At 46.4% G+C, this 24,571-nt stretch overlaps 1 protein-coding gene across 1 annotated transcript in view; it reads left to right on the forward strand.

Moving 5' to 3' along the window:
• The window catches only part of SLC2A9 (solute carrier family 2 member 9), a 174,040-nt gene that overhangs the window by 92,558 nt on the left and 56,911 nt on the right, over positions 1–24,571 (forward strand). The window contains 4 exon segments of the mRNA XM_024741797.1: positions 3,307–3,494; positions 13,776–13,886; positions 21,362–21,463; positions 23,036–23,111. Of these exon segments, the coding sequence (XP_024597565.1) occupies positions 3,307–3,494; positions 13,776–13,886; positions 21,362–21,463; positions 23,036–23,111 (477 nt within the window).

The following is a 24,571-nucleotide window of genomic DNA, read 5'->3' on the forward strand; positions in this document are numbered from 1 at the left end:
GAGATTCAAGCCGACGGACTCCTCTGGGATGGTTGTGTTCCATAGAAAATGACTTTTTGAAATGGCTCGTAGACGACCAGTTTCTAAAGCCCTTTCTTCTCTCTCCACAGACAGCTGGTTACGACTGCATGTGTCTGTCGGTCCCACTGCTTCCCCCTCCACCCCACAGATGCCGCGCCCCAGTCTCCCATAGAACCTGCATGATTCTGGGGTTCTGCACTTGCTTTAGAGAGCTTGTCCGTCTTCCTGTTTAATGCCTGGGTTCCTCCCACAACATTTCTGACAGGTGGTCATCAGGCCTCTCCTTGCTTACCTCCAGGGATGGGGAACTCACAGCTCAAGAGACCGCCCAGCCCACCCCTGAACACATCAATCAGACAGTTCTTTCTTGTGATGACCTGACATCCGATGCATCACAGCCGCTGCCCTGGGTCCTTGTCTGGCTCAGGGCCAAGGAGAACAAGACCAACCCCACCCACATCCAGGCCTCTCCCCCCAGAGCACCCTCTCCTCTGGACTAAACATTAGCAAATATGAGTAGGGTCCAGTTACGTTTATGCAACGTAGTTTGAGCACCTGCTGCATACCAGGCCCTGAATAAGACCCAGCCTCTGGTATGACAGGTCATAAGCCTCACACCGGCATAAGCGCCTGCCCAGAGCTGGTAGGATTCTGGTGATGACAGGGCAGTGGTGGCGGCCATTCACTGGCTGCAGGACAACCCCAACACCACGCCACATGCTCTGTTCCCCCAGCATGGTTTCCTGCCCCTCTGAGGTGGGAGAGCCAACGTCAGGACACTGGTCCACAAGACACTTCCCGGCTCCACGTAATATCAAATGGCGAAAATCTCCCAGAGATCTCCATCTCAACACCAGCACCCAGCTTCACTCAACGACCAGCAAGTTACAGTGCTGGACATCCTATGCCAAACAACTAGCAAAACAGGAACACAGCCCCACCCATTAGCAGAGAGGCTGCCTAAAATCATAATAAGGCCACAGACACCAAAAATCACACCACCAGACGTGGACCTGCCCACCAGAAAGACAAGATCCAGCCTCATCCACCAGAACACAGGCACTAGTCCCCTCCACCAGGAAGCCTACACAACCCACTGAACCAACTTTAGCCACTGGGGACAGACACCAAAAACAACGGGAACTATGAACCTGCAGCCTGCGAAAAGGAGACCCCAAACACAGTAAGATAAGCAAAATGAGAAGACAGAAAAACACACAGCAGATGAAGGAGCAAGATAAAAACCCACCAGACCTAACAAATGAAGAGGAAATAGGCAGTCTACCTGAAAAAGAATTCAGAATAATGATAGTAAGGATGATCCAAAATCTTGGAAATAGAATAGACAAAATGCAAGAAACATTTAACAAGGTCCTAGAAGAACTAAAGATGAAACAAGCAACAATGAACAACACAATAAATGAAATTAAAAATACTCTAGAAGGAATCAGTAGCAGAATAACTGAGGCAGAAGAACGGGTAAGTGACCTGGAAGATAAAATAGTGGAAATAACAACTCTAGAGCAGAATAAAGAAAAAAGATTGAAAAGAACAGAGGACAGTCTCAGAGACCTCCGGGACCACTATGAGAATAGCATTTCCTGGGCTTCAAAGATGAGATGCATGCCCCTGAAGCTAAGAGCTGGAGCCTGTCGACTAACCAACCTCCTCACAGCCCAGAAGCCAAGTTCTTTCCTGAAGGGAGCCTGAGTGGCGCACCTTCATGTCTGCTAGGCCAGTTGCATGAGATACTCTTTGTCACCCATTCAGGGGAACCACAGAAGGAGGGGTGTGGGACAAGTAGAAGCAAACTTTTTATGAACATAAATACAACAGGAAAGTTAAGTGGATGATTTAAAAGAAGAAGGAGAACAGAACTTTTAAGAGGAAGAAGAGAGATTTTTGCTCCAGGAAACACTAAAAGTTGAACACTGAATTTAGCTGAGAGTTTCCTGGCAGCCAAGGTGAAAAGGAAAAAAAAAAAAAAGAAGTTCTAAAGTTCTCCTTACTTTATATGGAAAGCATGTATGTCAGGGAGGAGAGATAAATATTTTCTTGCCTTAATACTCTAGGATTACTTTGTCACGTGAATGTTGCATTTTTGAACTTTGAGAAATACTATGGTTTAGTGCATGCTACAGAAACATTACTCATTCCGCTCTTTCTTCCACTTACCCTTAATAAATGCTAGGAAAAATATTAAATTACAGCTTACAAAAGAGACATTCTGAGACAGTTTTCAATATACTCCTGGGCTTGCTTCTTGGAGAATCTGGAGAAATTTAACAGCTTTTTTTTTTTTTTTCCTACCTAAGAAGAGCAATTTCACATGGCCTGTGATGCAGAGCAGTGTTTCTAGGGATGATGCCCATTGTGTCTGGAATGGAATGTCCACAGGAGCCGTCACCATAGCCACCATCCCTGTAGGAGGATGAATATCTAAGTGCTGAATATTTAAATCCATGTTCTAAAACCATCTCCCCTGATCTGATTATTGTGATCTCAGGGGTCTAATCAGACAGCCCACATTTGTGCATATATCCATGGAAGTTTACACAATTAAGGGCTTGGTAAAAAAAAAGAAAAAAAGAAAAAAAAATGACAGGTTCCCTGAAGCTGGAAATTTGCAGTGTTCAGTCTGGGAAAGGCCTGAGTCACATGGGTGAGCTTGAATCCTGGGAAGGTTAGCTCTTTGAGAATATTCCAACCCAGGTTTCTGTGTTTCAGAGGGGCTTGTGGAAAGGACCCTGGAGGTCATTTAGTTCAATCCTCCTTCTGAAGATAGACTCGACTCCTGGACATCCTGAGCAAGTGGCAATCTGACCTCTGTCTGGATGTCTCCTATGAGGATGAGCACACAGGGCCGGGCAAACAGGAGGGGCTCAGTTACATTCATGAAGCCAGGGTTTAGCATGTGTTCCATCACCCAGTCATTACAGGAGCCATGCGAGGCACGGGGCACTGCTCATCTACCCAGTGGTAGAGACGGGCTTTGAACCCTGGACATGCTCTGCTTTGCTGTGGGGTCGATCAGGAGACACTGGTTCTCTCTTGGCTCTTCTCCTGGCCAGCTCAGTGACCTTGGGCAAGTCATTGCATCTCTCAGGGCCTCTGTTTTCCAACTTTTAAACAAAGACTTGGTGCTCCGTGGTTTCAAAGATCCCTGCCAGCTGCATCCCTGACAAGGAGTGTGTCTTGGTTGGACCAACCATCCCTGTGGGACCCAGCATCAGACACAACGGACATCCTAATCCCACTGAAATCTGTGCTTGTCCCTGTTGGCAGCCTTCCAGACATTCCTGGGCAAAGAGGATGTCTCCCGAGAGGTGGAGGAGGTCCTGGCGGAGAGCCGTGAGCAGAGGAACAGCCGTCTGGTGTCCGTGCTGGAGCTGCTCAGGAGTCCCTCTGTCCGCTGGCAGGTCATCACTGTGGTCATCACCATGGCCTGTTACCAGCTCTGTGGCCTCAATGCGGTGAGCACTCCTGCACAAACGGAGGAACCAGAGGGAGGCAGGGGAGAGGGGCGGTTCAGGGCCTGGACGCCCAAGTCCCAGCCCCAGCTCTGTGCCATTGGGCAACCACATAACCTGATCTTCAGTTTCTGCATCTGTAAAATGGACTAACGTAATACTGAAAGAAATAATCCATGCAAGGTGTTCAATAAAGCAGCTAGCCCAGAATTACCCCTTAATAAAGGCTGCCTATCAGTATAATTACTTATCCTTAGAAATACTTAAAAGTCATATTTCTTAATAAAATGGGTATTAGGAAGTCATAAGTGAGCAACACTGAGATGATTTAAGTAAAAGTACCCTTGGCTGGGCTGGCTTCAGTGCACAACTTGGCCTGAGAAAACCTCAAGGCTTTAAAGGAAAAGTTTCTTGGGGCCTGAGTTGATGTGGGCAGGGAAACCGGAGGAGGGAGTCTTGCATGGGGTTCCCTAACCCTCTGATGGACAAAGCCGCCCCTTCTCTCTTGGGGGCTCCAGAAGTTAGAATTCAGGAGTTTGAGGCCTAGGAGGCACACTTAGGACTATTATTATTATTGTCCCTTCTGGAAAAGTGTGGGTTGCCTCCAGGGGTGGTGAGTTCCCCATTCATGAAAGTGTGCAAGCCAGCTGGCCAGCCACTTGGCAGGGATGCATAGAGGAGATTCTTGTACCGAAGCATCCAAACTACCTCTGAGGTCACTTACGTAGCTCAGGACAAGTGTGGCTAGACCTAGAGGGAGGGAGAAGGGAACTTCTGAAGAGGTCTGGGTAAAATAAGTGCCCTGTGTGTATGAGCCTGGCATACAAAAGTCAGCAGGGAGGGTGTTTGTGGGTATGTAAGGGAGGTGACCTGAAAGGGGAGTAATTCCTGTCCGGAGAGGGAAGATGACAGCACTGGAAGTCACAACCACAGTGCTCTGCCTCATTTCATCAACTCTTAATTCTTTTTTTGGAAACAGTGGGATGAAATGAAATCATCTCCCTACTTGTTTAACCTTGGTCTGGTCAGCAGAATGAGGGAGCACCTGGGTTAACAGCATGACCTTGGATTAGTCCTGTCGTTTCCTCCTCTTTGTAAGACTAAGGTCATGCTAGACAGTCTCAAATGCACCCTGCCTGTTCTGAGAAAGCAGAGAGAGAATGTATCCACTCTTTAAAGTTAGCATGTGGAGTCATAAAACCACATATGGAATCTGTATTTAACGAGGCATTTAGATTGAGAACCATGACATTTCTAAACAGAATTCTCTCCTCCGCGGGGACATAATTTTCCAATTTACATACCCTGTATAACGTTATAAATTCCCCTCGGGTGCATCTATAAGCCCCACTGCATAAGCATAGATGGAAAAAAAAGTCTCTCCGCTCCCAGAGCCAGCAGTGCTGAGATCTCAGCCACCCGCCTCACGTTGACTGTGTTCCATCTCTTTTCTTATCGTTGTGAGAACACTTAGCATGAGACCTTCCCTCTTAACAAACGTCCAAGTGCACAACACAGTACTGTTAACTCTAGGCACCATATTGCGCGGATCTCCAGAGCTTGTTCATCTTGCTTTACTGAAACCTTACACCTGTTGATTAGCAACACCCAGTTTTCCCTCTACCAGCCGCTGGCAACTGCAATTCGACTCTCTGCTTCTATGAGTTTGACTATTTTAGATACCTCGTATCAGTGGAATCGTGCAGTATTTGTCCTCTGTGACTGGCTCATTTCACTTAGCATAATGTCCTCCAGATTCAGCCACGGTGTCACAAAATGCAAGATTTCTTTTTTTTTTAAGGCCGATTAATATTGCATTAAATGTATATACTACACTTTCTACATCCACCCATCCATCAACAAACATTTAGGTTATTTCCATATCTTGGCTATTGTGACTATTGCTGCATTGAACATAGGAGTGCTAACATCTCTTCAAGATCCTGCTTTCAACTCTTTGGGATAAAAACCCAAGAGTGGAGTTGCTGGATCTTATGGTAACTCTATTTTTAGCTTTTTGAGGAACCACCATACTGTTTTCCATTGTGGCTGCACCAGTTGACATTCCCACCAAGAGTGCACTAGACTAGGCTCCCAAGTTCTCCACATCTTCACCAGCACTTGGTGGTGGTAGTAGTAGTAGCCATCCTAACAGGCGTGACGTGATCTCTTGTTGTTTTGATTTGCATTTCTCTGGTGATTAATGATGTTGAGATTCTTTTCATATGCCTGTTGGCTATTTGTATGTTTTCTTTGGAGAAATGTCTATTCAAGTCCTTTGCCCACTTGTTAACAGGGTTTTTTAGAAGCTTTGGTGGGGGAGGGGATTTTGTTATTGTCATTTTGCTTTGTTTTTATTTTTTTTGCTATCGAAATGTAGGAGTTCCTTATATATTTTGGATATTAGCCCCTTATCGGGTATATATGGTTTGCTAGTATTTTCTCCCATTCTGTAGGTTGCCTTTGGGTGCTGTTGATGATTTCCTTTGCTGTGCAGAAGCTTTTTAGTTTGATGTAGTCCCACTTGTCTAATTTTGCTTTGGCTGTCATACTCAAAAAATCATTGCCAAGATCAATGTTATGAAGATTTCCCCCTATGTTTTCTTCTAGAAGTTTTACAGTTCCAGGTCTTATGTTTAAGTCTTTAATCCATTTTGAGTGAAGATAAGGGTCCAATTTCATTCTTTTGTGTGTGGATATCCAGTTTTTCCAACACCATTTGTCAAAAAGATTATCCTTTCCCCACTGAATATTCTCGGCACCCTTGTCAATCAGTGGACTGTATATGCATAGGTTTATTTCTGGGTTCTCTCTTCTGTTTCATTAGTCCGTATGTCTGTCTTTATGCCAGTACCATACTGTCTTAATTACTGTGGCTTTATAACATATTTTGAAATAAGGAAGTGTGATGCCTCTAGTTCTGTGTTTTCTCAAGATTGTTTTGGTTATTCATGGTCTTCTGTGGTTCCATATAAACTATAGGATTATTTTTTTCTATTTCTGTAAAATATGCCATTGGGATTCTGATAGGGATCACATTGAATCTGTAGATTGCTTTGGGTAGTATGGACATTTTAACTAATACATATTAAGTCTTCTGATACGTGAACATGGAAGATCTTTCCATTTATTTGTGTCTTCTTTCATTTCTCTCATCAGTGTTTAGTAGTTTTCGATGTAAAAGTCTTTCACCTTCATAGTTAACTTTATTCTCAAGTATTTTATTATTTTTGGTGCTGTTGAAAATGGGATTGTATTCTTAATTTCCTTTTTGGATAGTTCCTTGTTAGTGTATAGAAATGCAACTGATTTTTGTATGTTGATTTTGTATCCTAAAACTTTACCGAATTTGTTTATTAGTTCTAACATTCTGTATGTGTATGTGTGTGTGTGGTATCTTAGGGTTTTCTACATATAAGAACATGTCATTTGCAAACAGTGATAATTTACTTCTTCCTTTCTGACTTGGATGCATTTTGTGTCTTTTTCTTGCCTAATTTCTCTGGCTAGGACTTCCAGTACTATGTTGAATAAAAGTGGCAAGAGTGGGCATCCTTCTAAGACCTTCCTGACCTTAGAAGAAAAGCTTTAAGTTTTTCATCATTGAGTATGATGGTAGCTGTGGGCTTATCATGTATGTGCCCTTTATTTTTTTGTTTTGTTTTGGGGGGGTTGTTTGTTTTGGGTTTTTTTTGTTGTTTTGTATTTTTTTTAACAAAAAAGTGTATATTAAACCCAACTATATCAATAATTATATGAAATGTAAATGGGAAATAATACTCCAAGTAAAAGAGATTATTGGCATGCATCTGAAAGCAAAACTCAAGTATATCCTATTTACAAGAGAAAAACATTTAAACATAAAGATACAATTTGAAAGTAAAAAATGGAGAAAAGATACACCATGCAAACAGTAAACATGAGAATTCTGGTGTGTCTAAAATAATATAAAACAACTATATACCCTTTATTACATTGAGGTAATTTCCTTCTATTCTTAGTTTGTTGAGGATTTTTTTTTTTTTTTTGCATTACGCGGGCCTCTTACTGCTGTGGCCTCTCCCGCTGCGGAGCACAGGCTCCGGATGCGCAAGCTCTGCGGCCATGGCTCACGGGCCCAGCTGCTTCGCGGGATGTGGTATCTTCCCAGACCGGGGCACGAACCTGTGTCCCCTGCATCGGCAGGTGGACACTCAACCACTGCGCCACCAGGGAAGCCCCGAGGATTATTTTTAATCTTTAAATCAGGAGTAATACTTCCGGCTTGGCATGGAACCTGACATGGCCTAGAGTAAAGAGCTCTGGGCCAAGATCCAGAGGCCTGGCTTTCTGTCTCACTGTGACCACAAAACCTGCAGTTTTAAACCAGGCCAATTGCTTTCCCTTGCTCAGCCTCTGTCTGCTCAGCTGTAATAATAATCAAGCACACACTTACTTAGCACTTAATATGAGCCAAGAGCTGTCTCCATGGCAGCCCTGTGAGCTAGGCATGACTGTTAGGCACAGAGACATTGAGATACTTTCCCTAGGTCACACAGCTAGGAATGGTGGAAAGGGGATTTGAGCCCCAGCCATTTGGCTACAAGGTCTGGGTGCTTAAACCCCAAGCAGGAAGGATCCCCAAGGCCCCCTCAGAGCATCCCCATATGTGTCACCGGGCTGTGTCCCCAGGTCATCCCTAGGAAGCCAAGGGGACAAGTCTTACTTCCGTCTTACATACAAAAGGATAAACACTGGTTAGCAACAAATCCCAGCCTCAGAGCCCAACTGTCCTGTGCTTCAGTCCAATCTCTCTCCCTGCACCTGCTAACTTTTAATCCAAATAATTCATGACACCAAGGAAGAGAGCTATCTAACACAGATGAAAAACTTTAAATGTCCTTTAAGACTCGCTCTGTCCCCTTAGTTTTACCAGAAATTATTTGGGGGTGGGAGGACATGGTCCATATGTTAAGACAGTTGTAAATACTGCTAGACATCTCCATTCATCACTTTATTCTGGCTCCAAAGGTCCTTCAGGGTAGGTGGCACCGTCCCCATTTTCTAGATGAAAAAACTGAGGCTTACAGAGGGTCAAGGACTTGCTCAAGGTCACAGTGGGTGATGCCTGTGCTGTCAAACTCACATGTCCTGGCACCAGGGGCCCTGCCAGTTTGGCCAGCCCATCTCTAAGACCTTGCACTAAACCAGCCTTTCTCAGCCTCAGCGCTATGCACGTTTGGGGCTGGAAAATTCATTGCCACACAGACTGCCCTGTACGCTGTAGGATGTTTTGCAGCTTACCCGGCCTCTACCCACTAGATGACAGCAGATACAACAATAAAAAAGTTCTCCCGACGTTGCCCAACATCTGCTGGGGACAAAATTGCCCCCAGCTGAGAACCACGGTCCTAAACAAGCATTACGTATTGTTCAGTACTTTTTGGCTGAAGAGTCAATGAATGGTTTTCACATCCTAGAAAATCAAGTGAAAGTTGAATTTAACATTTAGTTATTTCTAAATTCCTTTTCAGTGTCATATTGGTTTTTCTTCCCTCCTTCTCACAATAGCTTTCAAGTTCTTTTCTCTAAAATTAGACTTGTCACTTAAAATTACTTATTTTATGCAGCTGCCTTCCTCCTTAGCAATTTGTCGTTTGCAAAAAAAACAGGTTTTTGTGCAAATATTTAGTCTCTCTGACACTGCTCCCCTCCCCCCAACCATCCTCGAAGATGGAGACCCTTCCCACGGTGCCTGTGTCTCCAGCAGCCCGTGGCATATGGGAGGCAGCTGAGTGTTTAGGAAGGCAAAGAGTATGGGGTGAGAAGAACAAGGGCAAGGAGGGCACTGTTTCTACCAAGTCCTTGGGTTGATGAAAATTGGACCAACTGCCAAACCTGGTGCAAGGAAGCCATAGTTTTCTTGAACCTTCTGGAATCTTCTGGAAGGTCAAGGATGATGATGATGGTACTCTTATCTACCTTGGGTTGCCCTTCTTTCTTCTGGATTCCTATCTTTTTTTTTTTTTTTTTTTTTTTTTTTGTGGTACACGGGCCTCTCACACAACTGTCCCATGTTCTCCTTTACCAAGGAGCAGTCACATCTCCATAGAGAGATGGAAATCTTCCAAAATGATACCCATTATTTGTTATGCACCAATTAGAGAAAAGATGCTTTACTTCATCATTTTAAAAACTTTCACAACAACCTTGAAAGACAGAGTATGATTACCTTCTTTCAGAGAACGGAGATTTCGAGACGTGAAATCATTTGCCTCCAAACCCACAGGTCACCAGAAGCAGCGCTGGGATTGAAACCCCGGCTTGTGGGCCTCTCAGAATCTCTGCCCCTTCCACCCCACCATCTGCATCAGTGGCTGAAGACCACCAGGCAACCAGAAAAAGCACAACTGTGTCAGGATGAGGTCAACGCAAATCACAGTCCACAGGAAGGTCCTCTGGGGGACACGCTCCAAACTTCCTCGTGCCTCTGTGTTGTTTGACGCCCTCAGACTGCCAGATCAAATAAAACTCAGTGGGAGCAGATGCAGAGAGTTACCTTCCTGCTCTGTAAGGTGAGGCAGAGAGAGGGAGATGGCTTCGTGAACCAGCAAAATGAGGCCGATGGCTTGTGTGATGTACAGGCCTTCCCCATGGCGACAGGACCAGCCCAGCACATCCTCCCTGCAGGCCCTGGATGGGGAGAGGGTCCAAAGGGCTGATTTCTGCCTGTCATTGCAGAAATGCATTTAAGTATAAGATGACTGAAGGGCCACCTATAACTGTCCCTGTGAGCCCATAATGTGGGCTGTCTTCACTGTGACTCTCTTCACTAACATTTAAACCTGTCAGGGATGCTCCTGGCAGTGTTGCTACAAGGGAGAGCTGGAAGCAGGGAAGAAAGTGGGTTGGAAGGGGTGTGAGAAGCCAGGAAGGAGCACCACGCAGGAGGCCGGAACATAGCTTCCACGGAGAACACATATCACATGGGATCAGAGGCTGGAAGCTTCTGGAACATGAGCAGGTCAGGGTGTGGGGTTCAGAGCTGAGGCTGAGAATGATATAAATGTCAGATCCACCTTTGCAGCAGGGCAGCTGGGGGTGGAAAGGGCCCAGAGAGATCGCTGACTTGAAAATCCATGAATTTGGGCGAAGATTAAGAAAGGCAGCTAAACTCTTCTGATCCAACCCTGAAGGTGTGCTGGGGAATCAGTTACCTTCAAAAGGAGAAGAGATCATATAAACAGATCCAGTGGAGACTAAGGCATTTTGGAATTATTTTAGCTTCTGTCAGAGCCCTAAGAGCTTTAGGAATTAATGAGTTATCAGGAGCTACTTCTGCACTCTATGGACATGACAGCAAAGATAGAGTCTAAAATTCTAATTTATCAGCTCATTCAAATGAGAGGCAGACACAAGCAGGAGAGTCTTTGTTTTACATGAATATTTTTTTTAATAATATTTATTTTATCTTATTTATTTTTGGCTGCGTTACATCTTCGTTGCTGCAAGCCGTTGCTGCAAGCCGTTGCTGCACACGGGCTTTCTCTAGTTGCGGTGAGCGGGGACTACTCTTCATTGTGGTGCGCAGGCCTCTCATTGCGGTGGCTTCTCTTGTTGCAGAGCACAGGCTCTAGGTGCGCAGGCTTCAGTAATTGTGACTCACAGGCTCAGTAGTTGTGGCTCGCAGGAGCTAGAGCGCAGGCTCAGTAGTTGTGGCGCATGGTCTTAGTTGCTCTGCAGCGTGTGGTATCTTCCCGGACCGGGGCTCAAACCCGTGTCCCCTGCATTGGCTGGCGATTCTTAACCACTGCGCCACCAGGGAAGTCCCTGTTTTACGTGAGTATTAAAACCAGTTTTTGCCACCAAATGCATCAATGCCCACAAGCTCAGAAAAATTCATGCAGTAGTTTTTACTGGAGTCTCTGGGTGTGCCTATAACTTTATGAAGAATTACTGATTTACTAAAAAATAAACTTTTGAATTTAAAAAAATGTGAAGTGAGAGCTGTGAGTTCAGCTTTACTGGGGGCTTACTGAGGGCTATAGCCCAAGAAACAGCCTCTCAGGTAGCTCTGAAGAACTGCTCCAAAGAGGTAACGGGGGAAATCAGTATATATATGATTTTGTTGAAGGGGCTACGTGCAATCAAGCACACATCTCAGTAGAAGGTTGCTGCTAGCCACAAGGAGCATATGTCTCGTCAATGATTTTAGTGCTTTTCTAAGTATGAGAAAATGCAAGAAATTGGGTTCATCAAATTTTCTCTCAAAAACATCTATCTGAAAGCCAGTTTTCCCAGAGCACAGAGTGTCTCATTCCTGACCTCCACCCTGAACTGCTTTCAGGGTGTGTTGCAGGTCAATGACTGCAGTGGCTAATGACCTAATCCTTGTAGAGCCAGGTGGCGAGTGACATTCTTTAGCTGGCAAAACCATCTGTAGATATGAGTAGGTCCTAAATTATAACTTCTCCCCCAATGTGTGAAAGGTTTTTTTCCAACCAATGCTGGTAAAAAGACAAATCTGTAGAAACAAGACCTTTCTCCAGAAACAAAGAACCAAATGCAGAGAACACACCCAGCTACAGTCGAGCCTGACAAGTTATAAGCAACAAACCCTAATGTTTCTGCTTAACGATGATCAGTTTATAAATGTTCCCAAAGCCCTTCAAGGCAGCACATTTTCTTGTCAGATTTCATGTATCAAGACTGCATGGTTTTCTATCATTCAGCAAACTCTTGCTTTTCAAGGAAATGGCTAGGATTGGGAGGACACAAATGATTTATGTTCAGCCTATCGATCCAAAACTTTAGATCAATGAATAGTGACTTACCCAGTTCCTGACATCTCCCAGGAAGGGCGTGGTTATCCTCCTTTGACCAAGGAGAAGGAATCTCAGCAGCGCAGAGGGAATTGCCTGAGGTCACACAGGTAGTTCAAGATGCAGCCAGGTCTCCAAACTCCAAATCAGTGATTGTCTGATGCCCTGTGAGTATCTGTTAGGGTTAGGTTTGACCTCATGTGGCAGAAACCTCAACAGTGATATAAACAATATAGGTCTTCTCTCTCACATGAAGGAAATTAGGAGGGCTGGTACAGGGGACCCAGGACCACACGCGGTGGTTTGCAGAGGGCAGTCCTTATTTATGCCTGTTATCCTGGAATCATTATTAACACACTCCAAAATGCCCAGGTTTGAATCACTCTAGTGAGTCTGGACACAATCTCCTCCTTTTCTTTTTTCTTTTTAACATCTTTATTGAAGTATAATTGCTTTACAATGGTGTGTTAGTTTCTGTTTTATAACAAAGTGAATCAGCTATACATATACATGTATCCCCAAATCTCCTCCCTTTTGTATCTCCCTCCCACCCTCCCTGTCCCACCCCTCTAGGTGGACACAAAGCACCCAGCTGATCTCCCTGTGCTATGCGGCTGCTTCCCACTAGCTATCTGTTTTACATATGATAGTGTATATATGTCCATGCCACTCTCTCACTTCATCCCAGCTTACCCTTCCCCCGCCCTATGTCCTCAAATGCATTCTCTAGTCTGTGTCTTTATTCCTGTCTTGCCCCTAGGATCTTCAGAAACATATTTTTTTTTTAGATTCCATATATATTTGTTAGCATACAGTATTTGTTTTTCTCTTCCTGACTTACTAACAGTCTCCTTCTAACTTCCTGCTCCAGCATCTCAACTGGGGCTTTCTTACCATAAGGGTTCTATGTATAGTTATGCAGCTTGTGAGTTGCAGAACTCTCAGGAGTTTCATTCATGTTGTACCCATTATAGATTTATTATGACAGTTTCCAGTGGATGACAGTAAAATGTCTTGTGGATCAGGGACCGTATCTAATTCTCACAAAGTTACCATGGGGACTAAAAGCAGTGCTGTCCTGAGGTCACCTAGTGTCCCAAGAGGGCTGCTGAAGCTCTAGCCATCACATTCACCATCCTGACAGCAGAAAGCAGGAAGGGCAAAAAAGAGATCACACCTCTTTCATGAAAATCTCCTTTTCAGGAGAATTCCTGGAAGCCTTACCAATATTTCTGTTCATATCTCGTTGCCACACTTAGCTGAGCACATGTTGCTCCCAGTAATGTAGACATTCTGTTAGTATTGGAGAAAGGGAAAATGTGGGAGAAAGGAGAAAATAAGCGGTCGGCCAAGCCACATAGCTCCACCTCATGCCTCTGGATTGAGCAGCAAATCTCAGAGACCACCTTGTACCCGAATTTAATTTAGAAAATAGATGCCTCTCACTGACCCTCCTGCCTTCTTTTTCTCTCCTGCTTTATAGATTTGGTTCTACACCAACAGTATCTTTGGAAAAGCTGGAATCCCTCCGGAAAAGATCCCATACATCACCTTGAGCACAGGTGGCATCGAGACTTTGGCTGCCATCTTCTCTGTGAGTAAACTGAGGGTTATTCCTGAGAACATCATGGGGGGTTAAACAGAGCTGCAGGGAGCCCCAGGTAACAAGCGCATGAATTTAAAGCAACATGCCCTTTGTCACTCCGAAGTGTCTGAATTTGGGGAGTTTATAATGCAGTTTATCACTGACGTTTCACCCATCTAGAGAATATTCTTATCTACATCTTGTTTCCTTACTGTCTTCTTTTCAATAAGTAGTTCTTTTCTTTGAACTCTCACTTAGTCCCAAATGACACATTGTGGCGAGCACCCTGTAGAGAGGGCCATATCTCCCTGGGAGTCCAGATCAGAGTCCATATGAGCCTAAGTTCTGTTGCCATCACTTTAAAACCATTAGCTGTCATCACCACCCCAAACATGTAGGAGTTTGCAAGGCAAAGAAAAGGAGAAAGTATACTCCAGTCCATCAGTCCATCAAGAGGGTAACTTATTAATAAGCAACAGTGTCCAAAAGAAGAGAGACGTAGAGTTCGTCACTTTTTCTCAACCTTTGATATGTAAAATAAACATACGGGGGGCGTTGGGGGAGATGGATAAAACATTAGGGAATTTCAGAATCTAGCAGAAATTGCAGAGGTTTTGCAAAGAGACCTAACTGGAGCTGAATCCTGGCTCTGGAAATTCTTGGCTGTGTGATGTTGGACAATGCACTCAACCTCTCTGGTCTTTGGTTTTGCCCTTTATGAGCTATTCCCATGTCTTCTACCTTGACCTTTTATTTCCACTCTTGCTCACTGATTCGCACTGACAAGATTGACGTCAGTGCAAACAGGCAGAGGCTTCCAATTGTATTTCTGACTCATTTCTGAAAGAACACTTTATTTTGTTCCCTGCTCTTAATGGGGCATTCTAACAAGATGCTTTTAAAGACAGATGTCATAAGAGCGTAGAGACCTGATGTTCTGCCTCCCTCTTCCACTCACAGTCTTTTGTTAGAGGGACAATATCTTGATGTTTCACAATCTGGAAGTTTCTCAAAATTCTTGTCTTGAGTTATAGACTCTACCCAACTGTTATTATTAATTTTTACATTGATCATCAGGAAATCACAGTCAGTCTGGAACGAAAGTCATGGGGAAATTACAGTGTGTGTTTTTTTGATTTTCCCTTCTTTGTTTGGGTTTTTTTTTTTTAATAAAGTATTTTGTTATGAGAAACCAGCATGAGCTCATTAGGGTAAATTTGTAAAATACAGAAAATAGAAACAAAGAAGAAATCACCTACAATCATACTATCCACATAAGTTTGGCAAAATCTCTCCTTGTGTTTTCTTTTTTTTTTTACATAAATTTATGTATTTATTTTTGGCTGCGTTGGGTCTTTGTTGCTGCAGGCAGCCTTTCTCTAGCTGCGGCGAGCAGGGGCTACTCTTCATTGTGATGCATGGGCTTCTTATTGCGGTGGCTTCTCTTGTTGCAGAGCACGGGCTCTAGGCATGCGGGCTTCAGTAGTTGTGCCTCACAGGCTCTAGAGCGCAGGCTCGGTAGTTGTGGCACACAGGCTTAGTTGCTCTGCAGCATGCAGGATCTTCCCAGACCAGGGATCGAACCTGTGTCCCCTGCATTGGCAGGTGGATTCTTAACCACTGCGCCACCAGAGAAGTCCCGTCCCATGTGTTTTCTATACATCGATGGCTGTATAAATCTTACTCAGTGTAATCCTATGTATAGACTAATTTTAACTCTGCTTTTGTTCACATAAACTTATGTCCAAATGATTTTCCATTTTATTATTTGCTTGAGTAAATTTTTATTGAAGTATCACATATGTACAGAAACATATGTAGATCGTCACCCCCTCTGAATTAGCACTAGTTGTGAAAGCTCTATCGTTCTTCAGAAATTGACTACACAGCAATTTCCTTAACCATTGTTTGCGGGGTAGGGTTGAGTGTCTCTGCTCAGAGCCTGGATGGCAGAGCCACGCTGCCTGGAATCGGTTCCCAGCTGTGTCCCTTTTAAGCTGCATGACTCCAGTAAGTTATTCAACAGCTCTGTGACTCGATTTCCCCATTTCTATAATAAGGACACCAGCCCTGCCTCACAGGGAAGGAGTGAGGGTTAAACAAGTAGACACAGTGATGCAAGCAATGCCTGGCACTGACATATGATGACTCAGTGAGTGTTAACTATTCTTGTTCTATTTAGGTAGGTTCCCATTATTTGTCATCTTAAATAAGGCTGTGATGGACATTCTCACAGAGAGCAGGACTTTGCAGAGTCTCTCTCGATCTTTCCGTAGTTGAGGAAACCAAGACCAGAAGCAATGACTTACCCAGGATCACACAGCAGTAGGTCAGAACCTGAGGGCGTGGGGAGCGCTAACATCAGGGCCCCTCTGCTCCCCAAGACCCTTTGTGCTCTACCTGAGATCTCAGGAACGTGCACATCAGTCCTGGAAGTCAGGTGGTTGCCCCCATTTGAAAGAGGAGCAAACAGAGGGAGTGGGGATGCTTCCACCCTCGGTCTCTCTGACTCCAGAAACCCCTGCTTCTGGTCCCCACTCTCTGGCTGGTAGATCATCCTCAGTAAAGCTGATAGTCTTTGATGAAGTACTTCTTTCAAGGACTAATCCCAGGAAGGAGGTAAATGACTGGGAGAGAAAGAGAGGACCTTTCTAAGATCAGAGCTGGAGATCACAGCCTCTGAAGAGTCTGCCCGCTGCTGCCTTCAAGTCTGGATCATGATGGGCCGTGGTCATTTGGATCTTGTGCATTCTAGAGGCATGGGCACCTTCGGTGGACCCAGAGCAGGGATGGCGGCTTCATAGTGTTGGAACGCATTCCTTCATGCGTTCATCCATGCCACAAGCAGCTGCAGGGCACCTATATCATGCTTGTGCTTGGAGGTCACCAGTGATGTTATCATGATCTAAGGAGAAAAACCCAGAAACAGACACATGCCACATGCAATACTGGGATGAGCGCTCCCGTGAGGGGGTCCAGGAGGGCTTCCTGGAGGAGGGATCCAGGAGGCTGAGAGTTGAAGGGCCAGCGGAAGTTAGCCAGGTAAAGGAAAGCCTGTCCCGTGGCCCTGTGTGCAAGGCCCCAATCCGCACTCCCTCCTAGTTTATCTTCTAAAGGAGCTGAAGATGCAGAATTGTCCATTGGAAAAAAGTGGTTTTAAAAAAAAAAAAAAAAGGTAGCATTTACTCTAACCCCTTAGTTGAGTTGATGAGGCAGCAGGAACATCCATTTGGAAAACCAGCTGCTGGAAATTCATGAGATTAAAGTCAACATGAAGCTGGGAGTCTGGGATGGAACAATGTGCTTGGGGAGAAAGCGTCTAGGCTCTAGGGCCTGGCGGTTCTGAATTCAAATCCTAATCGGCCTTTTCCCAGCTGAGTGGTTTGGGGAAAATCACCAACATCTCTGAACGTATTTGCTCATCTTTAAAATAGGTACATAACCATACCCACCTATGGGAGGGTGGGAGGCAAAATACTGATTCCCCAAGTGTCCACGTCCTAATTCCTGGAAACACGAATATGTTATTTTATGCGGCAAAAGAGACTTTACAGATGTGATGAAATCAATGGTTGGGGGATGGGGAGGTTACCCTGGATGGTCCGGTGGATCCAGTGTAATCACAAGGGTCCGAAAAGAGGCAGGAGAGCTGTAGTCAGACAAGGAGATGTGATGACAAAAGTGGAGGTGGTGTAATTGTTGACTTTGAAGATGGAGGGAGGGGCCCCAAGCCAAGGAGTGCAGGCGGCCTTGAGAAGCTGGGAAAGGCACGGAACAGATCCTCCCCTAGAGCCTCCGGAAGGGAGGCAGCCCTGCCAACAACTGAGTTTTGCTCCCTAAGACCTGTTTTAGATTGTGGCCTCCAGAACTGGGAGAGAATAAATATGTGTTTCTTTAAGCCACTAAGTTTGTGGTAATTTGTTACAGCAGCCAGAGGAAACTCATGCACCACCTTACAGAATTTCTCATGGAAGCGAAACTCAAAGTGTATGAAGGCCCACTGGACGGTCCTGACAGAGTCAGTATTCAATACATCCCTTGCCTATTCCAAAGCTGTTATTACCTTGTTTCCAAATATACGTATACTATTTCACCCAACCCTGTGAGGTAATTGCCTATCAAAAGGACTTGCCAAGTTTTTTGGTTTTTTTTTTTTCTTTCTTCTTACTGAGATTTTTGACAGTCTATTAAAATGGCTTTGGGCCTTAATAACATTGAGAAAGACATTTTTGGTCATTTGATCTGCAATTAATTTCACCTCCTGGCCTTGCTTGTCAGCTTGGACAGCTGTAAATGATTGCCATCTTGCAGAAGCAGCTGGTTTTCCAAATTAATGTTCTCGCCGCAGCCTCAACTCTCTGATGAGTGAAGGTCCACGGAGTGCCGTTCAGGCCACACGCGCCTGAGGGTCGGCTGCCACGCGGGGTGGTGGCTTGTGGAGCACGAGGCTCATTCCGCCGAGTAGCTGGGACACTGGGCTTTTTTTTTTTTTTTTCTCTTTTTTTAATATTTTGGCCACACCACGTGGCATGTGGGATATTAGTCCCCCAACCAGGGATCGAACCCGCGCCCCCTTCAGTGGACGCGCAATGTCCTAACCGCTGGACTGCCAGGGAATTCCCTGGGCTTTTTTAAATCAGGGGAAAGAGAATTAACGTAAGCCACTCTTAACCCCTTACTCATGACAGGAAGTTTTTGCAGTTGTCAGGAATGGACTATGCCATCAAGCTGAAGTTAAAAAAAAAAAAAAAATCGACTGGTTTCCACCGTCCGCTCTGCTTCCCAACACATGCCACAATTTCACCATCAAAACCTTTAGTATTCTCTGCTGCATCTCGAGCCCCAGATCCAGCACATGCTAGAGGAGAGAGTGGGTGGAGGCGATGACGCAGAATGCCGTGGTCCCCTGGCCCTGCGCTTATTAGCTGAGTGACTGTGGGCCCGTTACTTAGCCTCTCTGGGCCCCAGTTTTCTCTTAGGGAAAGTGTGGGTAAGAACAAATCCATACTCCAACAGGTATTATCATGAGAATTATATAGTAATTCCCAGTGCTTGGCATGGAGCAGACACTTAATAAGTGTTCATTATTTTTATGGGCTGAATTGTGTCCCCTGAAAATTCATATGTTGAAATTCGAACCCCCAGTACCTTCATATGTGACCTGATTTGGAAAGAGGGTCATTGCAGATGTAATTAGTTGAGATCATACTGGAGTAGGGTGGACCCCTCATCCAGTATGACTGGTGTCCTTAAAAAAAGGGGGAAATCTGACACAGACACAGGACATACCATGTGAAGACTGAAGTTATATCACAAAACCCAAGGAGCTGCCAGAAGGTGGGAGAGGGGCCTGGGACAGACCCTCCGCCACATCTTCAGAGGGAGCCTGGCCCTTCCAGCGCATTGGTCTCGGACTTCCAGCCTCCGGGCCTGTGGGAAAAGACGTTTCCATTGTTCAAGCCACCCAGTTTGTGGTACTTTATGACGGTAGCCCGAGAAAACTAGTACAATCACCGTTGGTGACTAATATTCCTGAAGGGAACCAAACACGTGTTATAGGTAAATCTGATCATGCCCTGCTACCGCCTACAAACCTGGAAGATGACACTGGCCAGACTGTCCATCCCTTCAATATTCAGCAAGTGCCGGCTGAGCCCTTACTCTGTGCCAGGCCTGGGTCCAGGTGTGTGGGAGGCATCAGTGACCAAAAGAGACACACAGGTCCTTGCCCAGGAGAAGGCGAGCGCCCAGTGGGGAGGACCAACAGTAACAAAGGCATCAGTGGTCACCTGCATGGTGGTTAGAAGGTGGAAGATGCAGTGAGGAACAGCAGAGCAGAGAATCCGGATTGAGAGGCGGGATGGTTGCCCTGTTAACTACTGTGGTCGGGCTCGAGGGACAAGCGAGTTGTCTGTCACTCAGATACTTGGGGAAGAACATTCCAGGCAGAGGGAGCTGCCAGAAGGAAGGCCTGCCTCAGCCAGACCCCAGCAGGGCAGAGCTGGCCTGGTAAAGAGGAGAGGTTGGAGGGCGGATTAACTCGGGGTGGGCAGGTCTGTAGGGTGGAGGGCTCCATCCATCAGGAGCAGGGACCTTCAGTAGACGGACACAGCCAGCCACAACGTGCCTGTAAGAAGGGATCCGGGGGACCATCACCTGGTCCCATTCCCTTCCTTCCCTCCTTCTGATTTCATACAGGTGCCACGTTTGCTGACACCCCCTAGGGGCAGGGGGCGAGGACGCCTGTTGATCTGGTCCTGTGGGTCGTCCTCCAGGACACAGTGGATCTGGAGAGGCCGATGGAGGATGTCTAGAGCAGGCTTTGCACGGGAGCAGGGATGTGTCTGCAAGTTAGAGGGACAGCAGGGGCTGCTGGTGGGGCTGGAGGGGAGCGGCCAAGGGTGTTGAAAGCAGATGCCATGTTGCGTTTGGGAACATATGTATACGTATAACTGATTCACTTTGTTATAAAGCAGAAACTAACACACCATTGTAAAGCAGTTATACTCCAATCAAGATGTTAAAAAAAATAAAAGAATCTCTTTGGCCACTGTAAAGAAAATCGATGTGGGCAGGGGTGGTGAGGGCAGAAGCAGGGACAGAGTGAGGATGCTCGAAAAGAGGCTGCTTTGCCCAGTGAATCGTCAGAATGAATGTGCACTAAAGCTGGCCTCAAACCTGAGTTCAGTTAATCCTCCTCTACATAGGAAACTCTTCCATTGATAATAACGATTCTGCATCGCCCCCCACCTACTAAAAGATTAAGTCCCGAATTTATCTAACAACGGTTCTAGGAACTTAGCAGAGGGAAGGGGCCACATCAAACAAAAGCAAAACTGGATTTCTCATTTGGCCCCCAAACTCTCTGGAAGGCGTGAGTGGATGCCCTGGGCTCCATCCAAGTGGGCAGCGTCCACCAGAGCTGAGAAATTAAAATTCAGGCTAAGCAGCCTTTCATATCCTGCGCTTACATCATCATTTGAGAAGCACTTACGTTAACCTGTTGCCTGGTGGGAAGTCTGCCTGTGAATGTGGGGATTCTCCTGGTTCTGAGGGCTCATCCTCGTGGGAGGGGGCGTCAGAAGGGGAGCCAGTAAGGGAAGATCCAGAGTCAGGGCCCCGTGTCCCCAAGCAGACAAGCAGTTTTGCGCTGGGAGCCCATTTCCCTGAAGTACCCCTCCCATCCACTCCCGACTCTGATAATACCTTTTATCGGGTGGTTCTGTTTCTGAGTTTGGCCAAGGGCATTCCCTGCACCCCACTCTCTGGCCCCCAAGATGTGCACCTGTGACTTTCTTCTCCCTCCCTTTCTTCTGCTCTCGTGAAGATCATTCCTCCGGCTGTGGCAGGGTAGAAACTGGCCAAGCGCCTCCAGGTCAGAGCCATCCTTTAACAACGACGCCATTGCAGTTCCAAGCATCATGGTCCCCTTCGCTCGCTGCTAGAAGGGGAGTAATAACCGCCTCTCTGTGACCCTGACCTAGGGCTTGGTCATCGAGCGCATGGGACGGAGACCCCTCCTCATTGGTGGCTTTGGGCTGATGACCCTCTTCTTTGGGATCCTCACCGTCACGCTGATGCTGCAGGTGAGAGGACGTGTATGTCGCTCCCCAAGGGAGCACAGCATGGGCATGGCTTCTGGCTTCATGCTCTGGGACCTTCAGCTTGGGAAGTCCATACAGTCTACAGACAACTCTTGTAATGCAGAGTTCCCAAGGGCATCTCGGCTCTGAAGCTGCTGGGCACCCGCGGGGAGGGGGGTTAGTAATGGATTCTTGAACTGGGGGGATAAGAGACATGACTTCTGGTCCTGTCGCTGCCACTAGTGAGCTGTGTGACCTCGGGCAAGATATGTCCCCTCCTGAGCCTCAGTCTACCCATCTGTGGAATAGAAGAGATAGCACTAGATGAGTCCTAAGATGCCTCTTGCAACTCTCACATTCCAGCTCAGGGTGGCTGGCACTGCCGTATAAGGCACCTTCACAATCGACGCCTGTGGGTACCAAGAGGGGCTCTGGAGCCAGACCGCCGGGTGGGAATCCTGGCTTTCCCACTTACTCTCCATGAAACTTTTGGCAAGTCACTTAACCTCTCTGCTCCTCGGAGCCCCATGTCTAAAATGGGACAGTTATCCCTATATCCAGGGGTATCGTGAGGATTAAATGGGAAATGCACTTAAAATACTTGGAACAGTACCTGGAGCATAATAAGTGCTCAGTGAATGTATATTTGTGGGGATGGATGGAGCCATAGCTAATTCTTATGAAAGTGGTGTTTTTTTTCCTTTCACGGTGATGAGGAAACCGAGGCATATATCTAAATGAATAAGCTGCCCAAGGTTTCACAGCTGGTGAATGGCAGAGCTGGGATCAGACCCCAGGATCTTGGGGTTTCCTCTGCCCCCCGCAAGGCTCAAGGCAGCCTGCATTAATTGAGCACTTACTCGGTGCCTCGAGTCCATCTAGGCCCTATGGGAAGCATGATGCAAAGTCACAGTGGTCAATAAAACTTTGCATTTTTCAAAAACAAACCCCTAAATGGAGAGTTGCACATGTGGGTCATCTGCCAAAGGTCTCAATGTCCCCCACATCTTTCGAAAAAGGCAATATTACAGTAATTCCCCTACATATGAACAAGTTCCATTCCGAGAGCACGTTTGTAAGTACAGTTTGTTCGTAAGTCCAACAAAGTTAGCCTACGTACCCAACTAACACAATCGGCTATGTAGTACTGTACTGTAATGTATTTATAATACTTTTCACACAAATAATACATGAAAAACAAACACAAAAAATAAAGAAAACCTTTTTAATCTTACGGTACAGTACCTTGAAAAGTACAGTCGTACAGTCCAACAGCTGGCATCCAGGGGCTGGCATCCAGTGAACAGGCAAGAAGAGTTGCTGACTGGAGTATGCTGGGACTATGCTAACTGCTTCACAGGCGTCATCTCCTCTCACTCTGACATCTGTAACATAGGCGGATGGGATGGCTTAAGGGTTATCATCATCCCCATTTTATGGACGCTGAAACTGGGGTTCAGAGGTGTAAAGTGAGCTGCCTCAGGTCACGCAGGTGGACTAAGGAGGAGCTGGGCTGGGTACCAGGTCCTCCAGCACAGCTGCCTCCTCACCTGCCCAACGGCTGCTCTCTTGCAGGACCACGCACCCTGGATCCCTTACCTGAGCGTCGTGTGCATTCTGGCCATTATCGCCGCCTTCTGCAGCGGGCCAGGTAAGGCACCCCTCCTTCCTCACATGCCAGCCCAGGGACTCATGGCACCACCAGGGTGGGGTGTTCTTACTGTACGGATAGAGAGCTCGGGGTCTGGGGAGGGGCAAGGGCCACTGGGAGTGGAGGGGGAGGGGAGGGTCCCCATCGATTTAAATGCAGTGACCGCCTTGGTTTCCATCCAACCGATGGTAGGTAACAGGCTCACTCGAAGATGCATAGATGGTAACATACAACAACACAGCAACCATTAACAGCTGCGCGAGCTGGGAGCCAGATTCACTAGTTTGGGATGAATCGAAGATACTCAAGTTACAGCCCGTGCCCACAGAGAAGCTACAGTTTAGTATGGGAGGTATAATGATAGTTATAATAATAATGGTAATGTCTAAGATTTATTCATCACTGATTATGTACTATACTAGGCCACACACTTAATGTGTGTTAACTCATTTAAGGCTCGTGACCGCTCTAGAGAAGCCAGAGATGGGAAGCTACTTGCACAGAGCAAGCAGCGATGGAATTGCCCAACCCCCAGGCCCTCACCACCACCTTACACTGTACCTGCCTGAGTGTGGAGTCTGGAGTACTCTGAGCCTCAGTTTACCCAGGACCCACCTTCATCCCCAGCTCTGCCATTTCTCTAGTGGGCAAGTCCTCTGCTCTCCTAGGGCCTCAGTTTCCTCATCTCTCATATGGCCAGGGGAGGTGAGACTGAGGGCCCTGCCACCCCCAGCTGGGGGTCTGTGTCCCACAGGGGCCCAGTCAGAGGCCGCACTGGGGCTGGGAAGATGGTGTGGGGAAGGTCTGATGACTGTACAGATCTCTCCGGGAAGCACTGCTGTGGTTCTGATTTGTTTTGGTTTTTGTGTTGATGAAAACAAGTTTCTATCAGAACAAATGGACCCAAATTTCTCTCTCCCTTTGCACTGCTGATTTTCATGGGCTGTCACGTTCCGAACGCTGTCACATTTGTCCCCAGCCACGACAACAGAAGGTTGTAATGGGATGGTGGAGAGGGCTGTGGAATGACTGGGGGAGGGCGTCAGGCACGCACACCTGTGTGCGCACGCATACACATGCATGCACACACACATACACACAGTGTGCTGTGATGATGAGATGGCCAGAGGAAGAAGGCACCTTCCGTGGGAGCAGCTAATGACAGGAGGACAAACAGGGAGCCCACGTTGCAGTTAAAGGAGATTCAAGGAGGGATGTGCTCAGTCCCGTGGGGCCTCCACACTACCAGCTCCACGGGCAGTAGTCACATTGGTACCCCTGGAGGTGGGTGGCCAGCGGCTCCATGCAAGGCCTGGGGACACTGGGGAGGAAGCCCAGGGGGACAGTCTCTGCTCTCATGGAGCTCATAGGCTGGTGTGGCCATGTTACCGGGGATGTCATCCGCCCAGTGAGGCCTGTCCTGACCACCTAGTATACATGCACAAACACAAACACACATA

The sequence above is a fragment of the Neophocaena asiaeorientalis genome, unplaced genomic scaffold, assembly GCF_003031525.2.
Source record: "Neophocaena asiaeorientalis asiaeorientalis breed wild unplaced genomic scaffold, Neophocaena_asiaeorientalis_V1.1 scaffold218, whole genome shotgun sequence".
In the NCBI taxonomy this organism is placed as follows: domain Eukaryota; kingdom Metazoa; phylum Chordata; class Mammalia; order Artiodactyla; family Phocoenidae; genus Neophocaena; species Neophocaena asiaeorientalis.